Here is a 15,627-nt window from a genome sequence, read left to right on the forward strand (position 1 = left end):
GCAGTGAGCCGAGATCGCGCCACTGCACTCCAGCCTGGGTGACAGAGTGAGACTCTGTCTCAAAAAAAAAAAAAAAAAAAAAAAAAAAGAATTTAGGGCAAGTCCGTAAAGTGAAAGCAAGTTTATTAAGAAAGTACAGACATAAAAGAATGGCTACTCCATAGACAGCCCCAAGGGCTGCTGGTTACCCATTTTTATGGTTATTCCTTGATTATATGCTAAAAAAAGGGGTGGTTTGTTCATGCTTCCCCTTGTTATTTTTTTTTTAATTTTTCTTTTCTTAAATTATACTTTAAGTTCTAGGGTACATGTGCACAATGTGCAGGTTTGTTACGTATGTACACATGTGCCATGTTGGTGTGCTGCACCCATTAACTCATCATTTACATTAGGTATATCTCCTAATGCTATCCCTCCCCACTCCCCCAACCCCCAACAGGCCCTGGTGTGTGATGTTCCACACACTGTGTCGAAGTGCTCTCATTGTTCAATTTCTACCTATGAGTGAGAACATGCGGTGTTTGGTTGTCTTTGCGATAGTTTGCTGAGAATGATGGTTTCCAGCTTCATCCATGTACCTACAAAGGACATAAACTCATCCTTTTTTATGGCTGCATAGTATTCCATGGTGTACATGTGCCACATTTTCTTAATCCAGTCTATCATTGATGGACATTTGGGTTGGTTCCAAGTCTTTGCTATTGTGAATAGTGCTGCAATAAACATACATGTGCATATGTCTTTATAGCAGCATGATTTATAATCCTCTGGGTGTATACTCAGTAATGAGATGGCTGGGTCAAATGGTATTTCTAGTTCTAGATCCTTGAGGAATCGCCACACTGTCTTCCACGATGGTCGAACTAGTTTACAGTCTCACCAACAGTGTAAAAGTGTTCCTATTTCTCCACATCCTCTCCAGCACCTGTTGTTTCCTGACTTTTTAATGATCGCCATTCTAACTGGTGTGAGATGGTATCGCATTGTGGTTCATGACTCTCCTTTTTAGGCCATATAGGGTAAATTCCTGACTTTGCCATGGCATTTGTAAACTGTCATGGTGCTGGTGGGAGTGTAGCAGTGAGGATGACCAGATGTCACTCTCGTGGCTGTCTTTGTTTTGGTGGATTTTGGCTGGCTGCTTTACTTTAGCCTGTTTTATCAGCAAGGTCTTTATGACTTGTATCTTGTGCTTACCTCCTGTCTCATTTGTGAATGAGAATGCCTTAACCATCTGGGAATGCAGCTCAGTAGGTCTGAGCCTCATTTTTCCCAGCCCCTGTTCATGATGGAGTTGCTCTGTTTCAAATGCTTCTGACATAATGATGATATACAGTTCAATGAACTTTGTTTCCTAATGAAATTACATCTTCTTTAATAGTTTAAAATGATTTTATTTTAATGTAATATTAGCCAACATCAGAAACTCTGGACAGTGTAACAAATTACTTCTTGACACAATAACATGTTTCTTTTGTATTCACATCACATTCTGCTTAGTTGTTGAATGAAGTGCTCTCCATATGGAAAGTTTTGGAACCACTTTCAGTTGATCTAATATCTTTGATATCTCTTAAAGTCTTATTGGCATCTTCTGCTCCTTTACCTTTAGAAAACTGACAAATAAGAGAGGATAAATGATTGTGCATGATTTTTTTTGTATCTAGTCCTGTATTTTACATACATTTCAGTCTAGAACTAAGTCACATGGCCCCATGTCAAACCTAAAAAAGGCCAAGAAAGTGTCCCAGTGTTACTAGGAAAAGGAAGTGGGATTAGGGAGCATCTAGCCAGTACTTGCCACACATGAGTAAAAAAAAAACCTATCAAATATAACGTGATAATGATGACATTAAAATTACACTATGATAATTTTAACATCAAGAATAAAGTGGGCTCTTAGGAAATACTTCTTTATTGAGTGATTATGATTAAAATTATTTAAGGTCAGTTCTATGGCTTATATAGAAACAGCTTTGTTTTAGTAAAAGCTAAAAGTAAAAAAACTTCATTTTTCTTAATTTCTCATTTTTCATAATATTTTATTAGAGGGACTTAAGGTATTCTTAGTAGAAACTTCAAATTTTAATCTTTAAGTATGAAGTTATAAAATATAGAAAATATGGCAATTTCTATAAGTTAAATAGTTATATTAACATGCAGGTAAATGTAATTACCACAAAATCTTGAGTAAAGTATGTCTATTATGGAGTAGAATTGGGTAAAAATCTGTCCTCATCTAGGACACAAATTTACGGTTTTAATTTTAAGATGAACTTCATTTTCAGACAATAATCTGTTATGACCTCATGTATTACTGGATGTAACCAAGCTAAGACTGGATATAGATCCCACAGATATTTTTAGAAATGATGCCTGAAATGAATGATGATTCTTCCAGTTCTGAAAGCTTATGGCTCTGTGATAGTATAAAAATCAAACATCTATCAAGTACTTTTATTTTCTCCAGTATCACTCTTTGTAAATGATACTTTTATCTCTTATTTTTTGTTTTTTCATCTTTTATTTTTAAAATAATTTTCTTATAATTAATATAGGGAGAGAAAAAACAGTTTATTAGCTACCTATTCCTATATTTAAAAAATCCTCAAAACTTAGCAACTTAAAACAACAATCAAGCATTTTCTCTTCAAGTCTGAAATCTGAGTACCTTAGCTAGGAGGTTCCGGCTCAAGGTCTTTCATGAGGTTGCAGTCAAGCTGTCAGTTATAGCTCCATTCTCATTTGAAAACTCTACAAAGGGAGGATCCACTTAAAAGTTCACCTATGTGATTGTTGGTAGGCCTCAGTTTCTTGCTGCCTTTCGGCCAAGCCAGGTATTTCAGTTCCTTACCATGTCGGACTCTCAGCCTGAAAAAATTCCTTTGGATATGCAACGGTCTTCTTCTTGAGGGAGTGACCCATGAGGAAGGGGTACCCCAGAAGGAAGCTGCATTACTTAGTATTAGAAGTAATATAGGATGCCTTTTGCATATAGTTAGAAATAAGTCATTAAATCAAGCTGACACTCACGGGGAAAGAAATTAAGCTCAACTCCTTGAAGGGAGGGTTATCAAAGAAATTGTGGACATATCTTTTAAACTACCCCAAGTAGCTTTGGGAACATTCTTCACAAGTTAATCTGTCTAAAGATGATATAAAAGGCATGTTTACTTTATATCATTATTTTGAAATACAATTAAAACAAACAAGATTGAAAAGGAGGCATTGAAAATGTTACCTTCATTGAAACAAGGAAAAAAGACTTGAAAATAATGAGGAAAGAAATATCCAACAGTTGCCTTTGTCCTCAGACTTCAAGACAAATATCAGTTTACCTAATGGTAAGTCATCCAGCCCTTAAAAGAAATGTGTACTCAACTGTTCATTAATAAATGTAAAATAATCAGATGAAGTCTGTGTGAAAGTGGACAAATGACTCAGGATACTTCAGAATATTTCAAAGGAGGCACCGAAATAAGAACTACAATGACAAGCATTATATATATATATATATTTCAATCTAAGTTTTTGTATGGGAGGACCATTGAAGTTGAGGCAGAGGGAAGGAGGCAAGAGATTCAGAAACCGTCAGATTATAGTCAAACTCCTAACCTAAAGATTTTCCCTGTGAACCACGCAGATGTCCTAAAAAGGAAATAGCGTTACTACAGACATATAACATCTATGCATTTAGATATTATGGATAATCACATTACTAAGAACAGTTAAAAGAAGCAATACAAGAAACCAAAGTAGATATAAGATAATAGAATATGATATGTAAGTTTTGGAGGTCGGGAAACAAATGGAAGAGAGAAAAAATGATTAAAGAGTTGAAACTCTTAGTAGTAGTAATACATTTGCACCTAATTAGATAGTAATATAGCAACCAAACTCAACAAAGTCAAATAAAAAAGAAGATACAAAACCATTACACAGTTAATGGAGAGAACTTTTTTTTCTTTTTAAAGAAAAACAAGGTATGCCTAACTGGTATGAGGGGAATAAAGCAAATGAGAAATAAATTTTCCTGAAAAAGAAAGTCATAAGACTGAAAGTTAAAAAGGCCAACTGAACCACAGAAAAAAAAAATCATACAAGATGACTAACACCAAGACGTATCCCCCAAAATTATTGATATTCATGGGTGGGTAGAGTCCTGTGGGTGTCCATGCATAAAATCCGGTCACTTAAAAATGATGACAGGCCGGAGTCAGACTAAAGACAAAATAGATACATTCTTAACTATGCAAAAAGGAATACAGCATACAAGAGCTTCCTTTTGGTAAAAAATAAGGAACTTAGAAATGGAAAAACCATGGAAAGGCACATAAGTATCTAGTCTCATAATAAGAACTATGAATAAGAAACTTTGTAAAATATGCTTATCAAACAAAATTGAGAAAATTTAAGAAGTATACTTGAGAAGTTCATCATTCTTTGTAGCAGAGAATAAACAGATTATTTCCAAATTGAGACAATTCTTTTCTAAGAAAAAAAAACCCTTTTGAGTATGACCCTGGCATTTCACAGACAATAACCACTGACATTGTAGGTTCAGCCAACTACAGATATCTAGCAGTTTGTTAATAAGAGATCTGATAGAGAAAAAAAACACGCAAAACCATTGCTCTTATGAGACATTGTGTGTGATGACATCTGCCCATTACACAAATGTGTCGAAAGCTTCTACTTGGTTAAAGAGTTTAATTAATTAGCTAGCAAGATCTTTGTGATGATTTGCTGTTATACAGCATTTGAAGTGTTATCTCCAACAAGTTATAGATTCCATCAAGCAAAAGAGTGCAGAATGTAAGTATACAGATTTAAACAATGGATCATTACGACCAGAAGATAAAAAATTCACTGCTAGAGCAGAATGAATAAAAAATGTATCTCAGTATATCTATAATCTCTTTACAATAGAAACATCACTGATTATCTTTGCTGGGGACTGGGAAGCTGTACGTAGACATGGTTTTTTTTTCCCCCCTTAACATGAATTTTACTTCTAAGATGAAAGAAGGAAGCGAAGGGAGCCACTGTTTAACTTGGCGTTTGAAATACTTTACTTTTTTTTCGCATTTCTGTTTACTGTCATTTGTGTTGACGCACTGGCTTAACAGCAGCAAAATGATGGAGTCACTGAATAGGGCTAAGGTGCTTTGGGAACTAACAATGAACGCGAAGAGATGTCTTACAAAGTATGGGCGGTAATAATAAAATATATGTTCACATTGGTCCCTTATTATTTAGCCTATAATTTACCAAATCTTACTTCTCTAGTTTTCCCCAGCCAGACCATATTTTATTTCTCTTGTCCTGTTTTCACAGTTTTCAGAACATAAAATGTGGAACCAGAGAAGCTTAAAGTCAACTGTCTTCTTATACGGCTAACTTTGCAGGAGTCTCCTCTAAGAACCTTAGAGTTCTCACCTTGCAATTAGAAATAACTATGATACTGAGCTCAGATAATTAGAGAATACATATATATATATATATATATATATAAAATCATGCTTTATAAATGTTAGCACATAAATGTAATGATAAGAGTGAGAAAACGGGGGGGAGGAGGAAAAGAAACAGCAGAAGCAGCATCAGCAAAAGAGGAAGAGGAGAATGAAGGAGAAAGAGAATGAGAAGAATGAAAAATAAGAAATAATAGTCATGGTAGTAGTAATCAGTTTCAAAAATTCAACAGCCTTAGATTTATATTCCAGGTTTGACATTTATATATATGTATATACATATGTGTATGTGTGTGTATATATATATATACATACACATATATATATACACACACATATATACACATACATATATACACATACATATACATATATATATACGCATATATATATACACACACATATATACACATACGTATACATATATATATATATATATATATTTTTTTTTTATGGAGTTTCACTCTTGTTGCCTAGACGGGAGTGCAGTGGAGTGATCTCAGCTCGCTGCAACTTCCACCTCCATTGTTCAAGTGATTCTCCTGCCTCAGCCTCTGAAGTAGCTGGAATTACAGGCATGCACCACCACACCCCACCACGCCCAGCTAATTTTGTATGTTTAGTAGAGATAGGGTTTCACCGTGTTGGCCAGGCTGGTCTCAAACTACTGACCTCAGATGATGCACCCACCTCAGCCTCCCAAACTGGTGAAAGTACAGGTGTAAGCCACCACGCCCGGGTATTTCCTTTGTAGATTTAGCTAATTGTTTTCTGTCTGTTTTGTCATCTCTAAGATAAAAGGACTAATTATTGCCAATGGTGATTGTGTTTCATGATATTATGCATGAAAAGTATTCAGCATAATGTCTGGCATATAGTAATTATGCTACAAGTAAATATTAGTTATTAATCACAATTTATTCAGTGCTTGCAATATACAAGGTATTTGCAAATGTTAATGGCAACTGGTATTCATACTAATACTGTAAAGCAGGCATTATTATCTACAAATAATACATGAGTAGCAGATAATCAAAGATGTTTGGTTCATAGCTAAAACATAGTAGAATTTGAACCTACATGTGTCCAACTCTAAAGCTCAAGAATTGTTTATTATATAAAAATATAACACTTATTATATGTGAATTTTATGCAACAGGTATTTTTAATGTTTAAGTCATAGTTTTAATGTGTAAAGATCAGAAAGGGTTTTTTTCCACAATGTAATTGTGCATGTTAATTCTTAAAATTTGATTTATAAAAGTGATTTATAAAAATTTATGAAATTTTTCCAATATTTATAAACTCATAATGCAACAACAAATACAAAATTTTGACAATAATTTTCTCTAGTTATTTATTAAATTATTTATTTTTCTTTTCCTTATTGAATAAAAGTTTTAATTGACAGCAATATAATTTGGTACAGTGAAACATATTTTGGTTATTTTGGTGTAATATTTTGCTGTAGCTTAAAAAAACTTCAGCTAGGCCAGTCGAGGTGGTTCACTCCTGCAATCCCAGCACTTTGGGAGGCCTAGGCGGGCAGATTACTTGAGGTTAGGAGTGCGAGACCAGCCTGGCCAACATGGCAAAAACCATCTCTACTAAAAATGCAAAAATTAGCTAGGCATGGTGGCTGTAATTGCAGCTACTCAGGTGGCTGTGGCAGGATGATTGCTTGAACCCAGGAGGCAGAGGTTGCAGTGAGCCAAGATCGTGCCACTGCACTCTAGACAGAATGGGAGTGAGATTCTCTCAAAAACAAACAACCTGCATCTAGGTTATCTAGGATTCAAAGAAAATACTTGTCAGTACATGCTCATAGTGAGTGCTCAATTTTTATTTGATTTAGAATACTATGAAAACTTTTGTTTTACTTCACCAAGGTAAAATATTCAAAGAAATATATTTAAAGAAAGCAAATCATTTTACTCCGAATTTGTTCTTCTAAATATGAGGTGTACATCTTTCCCCAGAAATTTTTTTTAGCTCAAATTTCCTGGAACATTTATTTTTATACTTTTTTTCTTAATATTTTCTTGTGGTTATCTGCAGAAGATATAAACTTCTGTTTAATACGTATATTGGAAATACGTCTTTACTGACGTAATTTCTCTTTATCTATAGCAGTAGTTTTAAACAAGGGTCGTTTTCATCCTAGAGCACATATAACAATGTCTGGATACATTTTTTATTATTACACATTGGAGAGAGGTGCTACTGGAATCTAGTGGGTAGAGGCTAGGGATGCTGCTAACCATTCTACAATGCACAGGACAGCCCCGCCTCAACAGAAAGATCTGTCCCAAAACATCAGTGTACAGAGACTGAGAAACCCGATCTAGGGCTGTTATGTGATCAAATTCATGATCAATGAAAATTAAGCAAAAAAAGCCTTACTTTTTCACAAATTCACAATTCACGATGCTATAGATCTTAGATAGACACATGATCCTCTGAATGCTTACATAACTGTGGGCTAACATAACTTGTATTATCCTCTGTACATTTGCTCATCATTTCTCCAGCTGACTTAGTCTAAAACTCAAGTCCAAGTTGACATTTGAAGTCCATTTTTAGTTTCACTTTCTTCATGAAATTTTCATTGGCTTCAAATTACTTTTATCACACACAGAATTTCTCTGAGTATTAGCTAACTAAAATAGAATCGAGTATCTGGTATATAGTAGGCAATAAATTTATGTGCTCTTCCCACTGGCCTCCGCTTGCTTTTATGCCTTTTCTCTTCTGATCTTATTGCCTAGTTGTATAAAGTTTTGCCATTTTAATTAAGTTGTCTTTTTTTGAAAGTGTGTCTTATTTATTCCATGAAAATACCTTTATTCATGTTACATCATTTTTTTACACCCCAGAATTGTTAGCACTAAATGTAGTGCTTCAGTGAATTAATAAATAATATACAAAAATGCAAGAGGACTAACATTTTCATACCTGTAGCTCCTAAGTAGTGACACAATATTAATATATTACTTTTGCATGTGTATTATTTTTAACATTCTAAGAATTTTACAAACTTTCAGGCTTTTTAAGATAGTGTTTGTGCTTAATATTATTATCCTTTAGTCTGATTTTGAAAAATGAAAAAGATATATTTATAATATAAATGTCTGAGATGTTTGTTTTTTATGTATTACACCTTTAACAGCATTTTCAGTTGATTAAAAATTATATTTGGTTCTTTACAATTTAATAAAACAATGCAGTTTTCTAGCTATTCCTTCTTTTGGGAATTTACCTGTTGATTACAAGAAAAGGGCAAGAATTTAGAATGTAAGTAAGATGGAACACAAAAAAAACACAAAGTATCTTGCTAGTTTAAGGAAGTTTAAAATGTGTCTGTTTTGTCTTTACAGAAAGTGTGGACTATGGGCCAGTTTTTGTGCAAGAACCAGATGATATTATTTTTCCAACTGATTCTGATGAAAAGAAGGTAGCATTGAATTGTGAAGTCCGTGGCAATCCAATTCCCAGTTACAGGTAGGAATTCACTGTTAATCATTTTTCTTAGGCCTTAAAAACTTTCCATCAATGATATTCTGACACTCTCAGGGAGGATTATACATATTTGTCTTCTGATTTTTCCTAAGATGGCTTCGAAATGGAACAGAAATAGATCTGGAAAGTGATTATCGCTACAGTTTGATAGATGGCACCTTCATTATAAGCAATCCAAGTGAAGCAAAGGATTCTGGTCATTATCAGTGTCTAGCAACCAACACTTTGGGGAGTATTCTTAGTAGAGAAGCTACACTTCAGTTTGCCTGTAAGTAAAATATATGATTTTTCTATATAGATGTATATAGTGTGTATATACAGTATGGATTTTTAAAATTTAGTTCAGTAAAGAAAAGCCTAAGATCTTAAATTTTTAAATGTGGTAAAACCATGAGAAGAGTTAGAATTATGCAAACAATTCATTTCTTCTTGGGATATTTTGAAATTTTCTAAAAGATTTGCTGTCTTCAAAATAAACTTGATATACTAGCCTGACAGGTTAAAGTCCTTTTCATGAAAGTAGATAAAGTTTTAGAATTTATAACAATCTATTTTGAAACACACCACTTATTATGTATTATTTTCAAGTCTTTGAGTTCATAATAAGCTTTCTATGAGAAAAAAATTAATAATCCAAATATATTTTGAAATCTGATTCTCTCCATCTCCTTTTTAAAATATCTGTAATTCTACTAACTACTGTAGTCACCATTTGCTATGGATTTCTAAGAATATAAGATAACATATTCTAAAATTTCTGCTTATAGCCAGGTAACAAAAAATACCTCTGAAATGCTAATATTTTAGATTTTGACTATATCACCTAGATGTCCCAGTTTTTGTATTGCAAAAAAGATACCGTGTGTGGCTATACAGACATAGACACACACACACACACACACACACACACACACGAATATAAACATTTCTAAAGTAGATAATATACCTGATTAAATGAAAATTAGCCAGGTGAGGCAGCATGTGCCCGCAGATGCAGCTACTTGGGAGGCTGAGGCAGGAGAATTGCTTGAACCTGGGAGGTGGAGGTTGTAGTGAGCTGAGATTGCGCCACCACACTCCAGCCTCGGCAACAGAGCGAGACTCCGTCTCAAAAAAAAAAAAAAAGTGTGTATATATAATTAACTAAATATATTTATTCTTAAAAACTCTTGAAATTATTTTACTTATGAGAGCTTACAATAAATTAAAAATAGGCTAATAGATAAAACATTTTATTATTATTCCTTAATAAGTAATCCTACTTGAAATTAAGTTCTTGAGGAGAGAATCTCTAAAAAATATTGAGAAAGACCAGGAATCTTTATATTAATAATTAAAGTGTAATTGTAGTGGCTACATAAGAGATCATGAAATGATTTTTAAATTAAAATTACACCTGGAAGAATGTAATAATTGATATTTCTCTATATAATCTTTCCCAGGTATCATTTCTAATTAACCCCGGGTTCAGACACCCTATTAAAGAAGTGTGAAATAGAAAAGGAAAGAATAAAGAATTGATAATAAATACAGTTTGAAGAGTACCGAGATAGGTCCTAGAAAAATATAAATATCATATTTTAAAGTAGATTCGCCTAAGAAATTCAGGTAGGTACATTTACATAGGCCAAAGACACCAAGATAGCAGCCTAAATAGATTCTTTTTATTTTGGAAAATATTATGTGATGTATCACAGAACCTAATACTTTACATTATGCATGATTAACCAAGTAACCTAATAAACGAAATAAATAACCCTCATAATAGCTCCTTTATTCAATAGTCTTTTCAAGATAAATGCAACATATCCAGAAAATATGCTATGCAAATATTAGTGGCTTATACCTTGCAGTTTGGTCTGTAGTATCTGACACAAGGTGTACCAGTTAGCTATAGCCTATATGTCAATTGTTTTTCCCTTTGTGGAAGCAAATTATGCCAACTTTTTTCTGCATGCGTTTAGAGCAGAAAGCTATTTATTTTACATATCCATATGACTGTCCTAGGTTTTCTGGAAAGACCAAACACAGTTGTCAAATACACTCACCTGAAGTGAGGACTTTGGCAGCAGCGTTTACAATTCAATGACCAGGCATGGGAAGTACTATTTATCTTAAGTATCTTACATATTTAGCATGAAGCTGTCTTCAACTTGATTTAGAGCAATATCTGCTTGTTTTTAACTTAAGCATTATGGGCTTACATAGGTATTCAGTGGTAGCACCTTATGACTCTGCCCCTCTCCACTTTCCACCAAACTCAGGTCATTGGCTACATATGCATAAAAATCCACAAGGTACCTGGTTAAAGCAGACAGTTACACAGGGAAGACCAATTCTGCCTCAAAATTATTTCTCCACCTAGATGCCATTATGCTTGCTCCTATGATATTGAAACAATTAAGTCCCATAGATGTAGCTCCATCTATTTTTCCAATTTATCTTTGAAAATAAATGCAAATATGGGCAGTAGGGAGAAAAGATAAAGATTTGATTAACCTACTAGTATACCCAGATGGGAGTTTGGGTACTATAGGATTCGGGGACTCAGAATCGTTCAGAGATTAGGGAGAGAAAATGAGGTAGGAAGTTGGGGAGAAAAAAGAAAAGGGATTTCTGAAACGAAGCGAAAGAACACAAAGGAAATGTGAAACTTGAAAACTTGGTCCACGGACCGGGTGCGGTGACTCACCCCCCTTAATCCCAGCATTTTGGGCAGCCGAGGTGGGCGGATCACGAGTTCAGGAGTTCGAGACCATCCTGGCGAACACGGTGAAACCCATCTCTACTAAAAATACAAAAAATTAGCTGGGTCTGGTGGCACATGCCTGTAGTCCCAGCTACTAGGGAGACTGAGGCAGGAGATCTCTTGAACGCGGGAGGCGGAGCTTGCAGTGAGCCGAGATCACACCACTGCACTCCAGCCTGGGCGACAAAGCGAGACTCCTTCTCAAAACAAAACAAAACAAACAAAAAATTTGGTTGGCAACTTTCCTTTATATTGTGATTTTCTGAAGACCAGACTTGTAGGTCAATATATTTAATAGAATATACTCACTGTTGTTGGAGTGTTTAATGTCTGAACGGATTTTTGTGGAGGAATGCTTATTACTTTTGTCACATTTTAAAGCTGAAATATTTTATATCCACCAGGCTTTATTTATCTAAATATTCATTATACAACTAATATTTCAAAATTAATATATTTAATCGACTGAGACAATTATTAAAGCATATTTAATCCAATTTTGTTAAACATTTTTTAAATATTGAATATGAGACTTAAATTTATTAAATGTTTTAAAATCAGACTACATTTATAAATCATCAAAATGATTGCAAAACTTTTCACTAATACAGTACTTATAGTTATAATTCCACCTTGTACCTATTCTTGAGGTATATTTGCACATGTTACTCAGTTTATAATAGTTTTATTGAATACTTATTTTTACCTTTTACACATTGATTTTATCATATGTTGTAAAATACCTTTTTAGATTTTTTTATGCTGGGCTAGTGCTATCAGGATCTTCTAAAGTCAAACATAAAGGAGGACTGTATTACCCAATTCAAGGTCTATTTTTGAGTTACCAACCAAATGAGTTTTGATTGCCTCTTTCAAATTCGAGATCTGTTTAACAGACTAGTTCACTTTGGTGATTAACCATTATTATTGTTATATCAATGATACTTTCTAAATATTCACCTTTTACTTTTTGCCTTCTAAAATATGACAACTTTGCTTGAAATTATGTGATTCTAAAACTTGTTGAACAGTGTTTAATAAACATAGGATGGGGATCTCCTAATTATATTCATAAAAAGGTACTAATTTGTATTTTCTAATAGGTATATACTTAATTGAAGAATTATCTATATACTAACATCAAATTATGCATATACTAACAATTATTATACATAATATTTATGATAAGATAAAAAATATAATAAGTAAATATATATCATTGAAGTTATCTTTCTTTTGCATGAAAATTACGTATTTTCAAAGAAAACTTTGATTTTTAGTATCATTAAAGTCACATGGTATTTTGCAGATTCAACATATATATATATGTATGTGTATATATATGTATGCATAATTAGTATACTGACACTCCCTTAATGCTAGGAGTACTCTTATTAACCAGAAATATATTTTAAAATATTCTGCCTTTCCACTAATAACAGCTTGTCTTCATGCTCCCTACCCCTTGTCAGGCATAGATTCACCTGCTTTTCAGTGACTATAATGTCATAGAGACTAAAATCTAGGTGCTGCAGGTGCGTATTAGATAGCACCAAATAAGTTCTGGTGGTAGGTAGGGTAACATTATTGCTAAACCCAATAGTAAAAAACAGTTTTAAAAAATAGGTTTTGAATGTCTCAAGCTCACATTGATAGCTTATATTTACTGAATGCTTTTGTGGCAGACGATGCTCTGTTTTAAATACATTAACTCATTTTATCCTCATAACCAACATATGATTTGTTCATGTTGTAAAATGTAAATTCATTTTTCAGATGATACTCTAATTTAACCCTAATAGTACTCAAAATTTTCCTATTCCAGTATAAATGTGTATTGGATTTCTTTTTTGACTTAGCCAATTTGATTTTAGAAGTTCTTCTTCTAAACTTTGATTAAATTGGAATCTTTTTAAAAATCGTACCTCCTTGCTTCCTTAGTCATCATTTGAGAATTTATTAACACCTATGCAACAAAAGTTAATATTAGTAATGAAAATGAGCATGCAATCATAGTGTTCTGCATTTCTTCTCATTGTTCAGATTTAGTTTAAAACCACTTATTTAATTTTCCTTACAGAAGTTTAAGAGTTTAGGAGACATTGAGTTTCTTTCCAGATCTGGAATTTTGGACTTATAGTAATTTTGATGTGTAATCACTCTTTCTTACTAACACATTTTTTATTTTAATAAAACCTTTTCCTCATAATTTATTTATTGAATAACCTACAGTGAGGACCTAGAAAGCTACATTTTCTAAATGAATTTGAGACAGGACAAAGATAACTGCAGCTACTGTCAAAAGCTGATATCATCATAGGTCCTAGCTTTTGCAGAAAATGATGATAAGGAAGTGAGTGTTGACACCTTCTGTTAATACCTGGTGATGCAGCAAAAATAAAATTATATCTAGCATTTGGAAAAATTAAGCAAGTATAAAGCAAATTAAATTGTTTTTAAAGTTTCATTTCTATTCATTTGTCACCCAATATATTTACAAATATAAAATAGCAAATGTATGCTTGTATAATAATGTTATTTTATTAACATATTTAATGTTTACCTCTTTTCAAAAGTGATTTTTTTTTATTTGCTGTATAAGATATATGCTCAAGATACATGTGTAATTAAGTAAATATAGTCCTAGGAAAAAATATACCTTATAACAGGTCAAGATAGTACAGACCATAAAGTGAAACAAATATTTACCTGGTGGTCAAAGCAAAAGAAAGAAAGAAAAACATGTAAAGGAATCTAACAGCATCTATTTCCCCTGCACACCCAACACTTCCTCAAAGAAGCAAATCTCCTCTTGTCAAATTTTCATAGAAATTTTTCATTTGAGGCTTTTTATTGCAACCCCTACAACATCCCTACATCAATTCAATAGCAAGTTTAATTAGCTTGACATAAAGCCAAAAATTTCTTTAACCGGAACTAGAATTTAATCATGAAGCCATTCACTTTATTCACTGATTATTTTTTTTTCTAATTTTGATTTGGACAACAAACAGATTTGAGCAGCTGCTCTGCAGTTGTTCATCTACCCCTAAACTGCCTCATGGGCTTAAATGTCTACCCATGAGGAACTTCATTTAAATTCTCCCTAAATAAATATTTATATATAAACATGGTTCAGCTTAGTTAGTGTTAACACTTGGTTTAGCATTAATAAACCTAACCCTCACAAGGGTGTAGTAAAAATTAATGAGGTGGAGAAGTCGTGTTAGTGAACTGGTTTTTAAGGTTAAAATTAAAAACATAAGCACAAAGCTGGAGTGATTTTCTAGGGATGATTCTTACTGATTATCAATGAGATTATTTTTGACAAAAGATATTTTATTCCTGAAGCTTATGTTTGTCATGAGGATAATTTCCTCAGCTACTGTAGTGATTTCTCTTCAGTGACAAGCAAGAATACACCATATAAAACTTTGTCACTCTCACACTTCGCAAACATCCTTCAGAAATCCAAAGCTCATAGCAGTTTCTCCACAGTTGGAATTTTTAGAAATAATTCATGCCAGCAAGTCAAACATATAATGAATCAGGAATAAAATCTCCTTATGCTGTCTCTAACTTCAAAAATACCTTTATATGCAATTCTTGGTAAATTGATAGTTCTTATCTAAATTTGAACATACTGCCTTTCAGGGCATTTAGTGATTTAAATCCAGAATATTCCATTAGTTTTCCTTGAAGCAGTTGATTAAAATAACCTACTTAACTCTTTGAGAGATTATATGACTTTTGTAGGCTTTGTATTTAAGCCCTTTAATTTAACCTTTCATTTCCATATAAAACTCAAAAATTACTTCTCTGGATTTTTCATAACTTTTTCTCCTAAGGTAAAATTGACCTTAAAGTTTAAAGCCACAGTTTACT

At 33.1% G+C, this 15,627-nt stretch overlaps 1 protein-coding gene across 1 annotated transcript in view; it reads left to right on the forward strand.

Annotated features, from left to right (window-relative positions):
• Positions 1–15,627, forward strand: part of CNTN5 (contactin 5) — a 1,349,686-nt gene that overhangs the window by 830,093 nt on the left and 503,966 nt on the right. The window contains exons 5-6 of the mRNA XM_032167221.2: positions 8,852–8,975; positions 9,086–9,261. Coding sequence (XP_032023112.1) covers positions 8,852–8,975; positions 9,086–9,261 — 300 coding nt within the window. The remainder of the gene's footprint in view (positions 1–8,851; positions 8,976–9,085; positions 9,262–15,627) is intronic.

This window comes from Hylobates moloch, unplaced genomic scaffold (assembly GCF_009828535.3).
Source record: "Hylobates moloch isolate HMO894 unplaced genomic scaffold, HMol_V3 SCAFFOLD_11, whole genome shotgun sequence".
In the NCBI taxonomy this organism is placed as follows: domain Eukaryota; kingdom Metazoa; phylum Chordata; class Mammalia; order Primates; family Hylobatidae; genus Hylobates; species Hylobates moloch.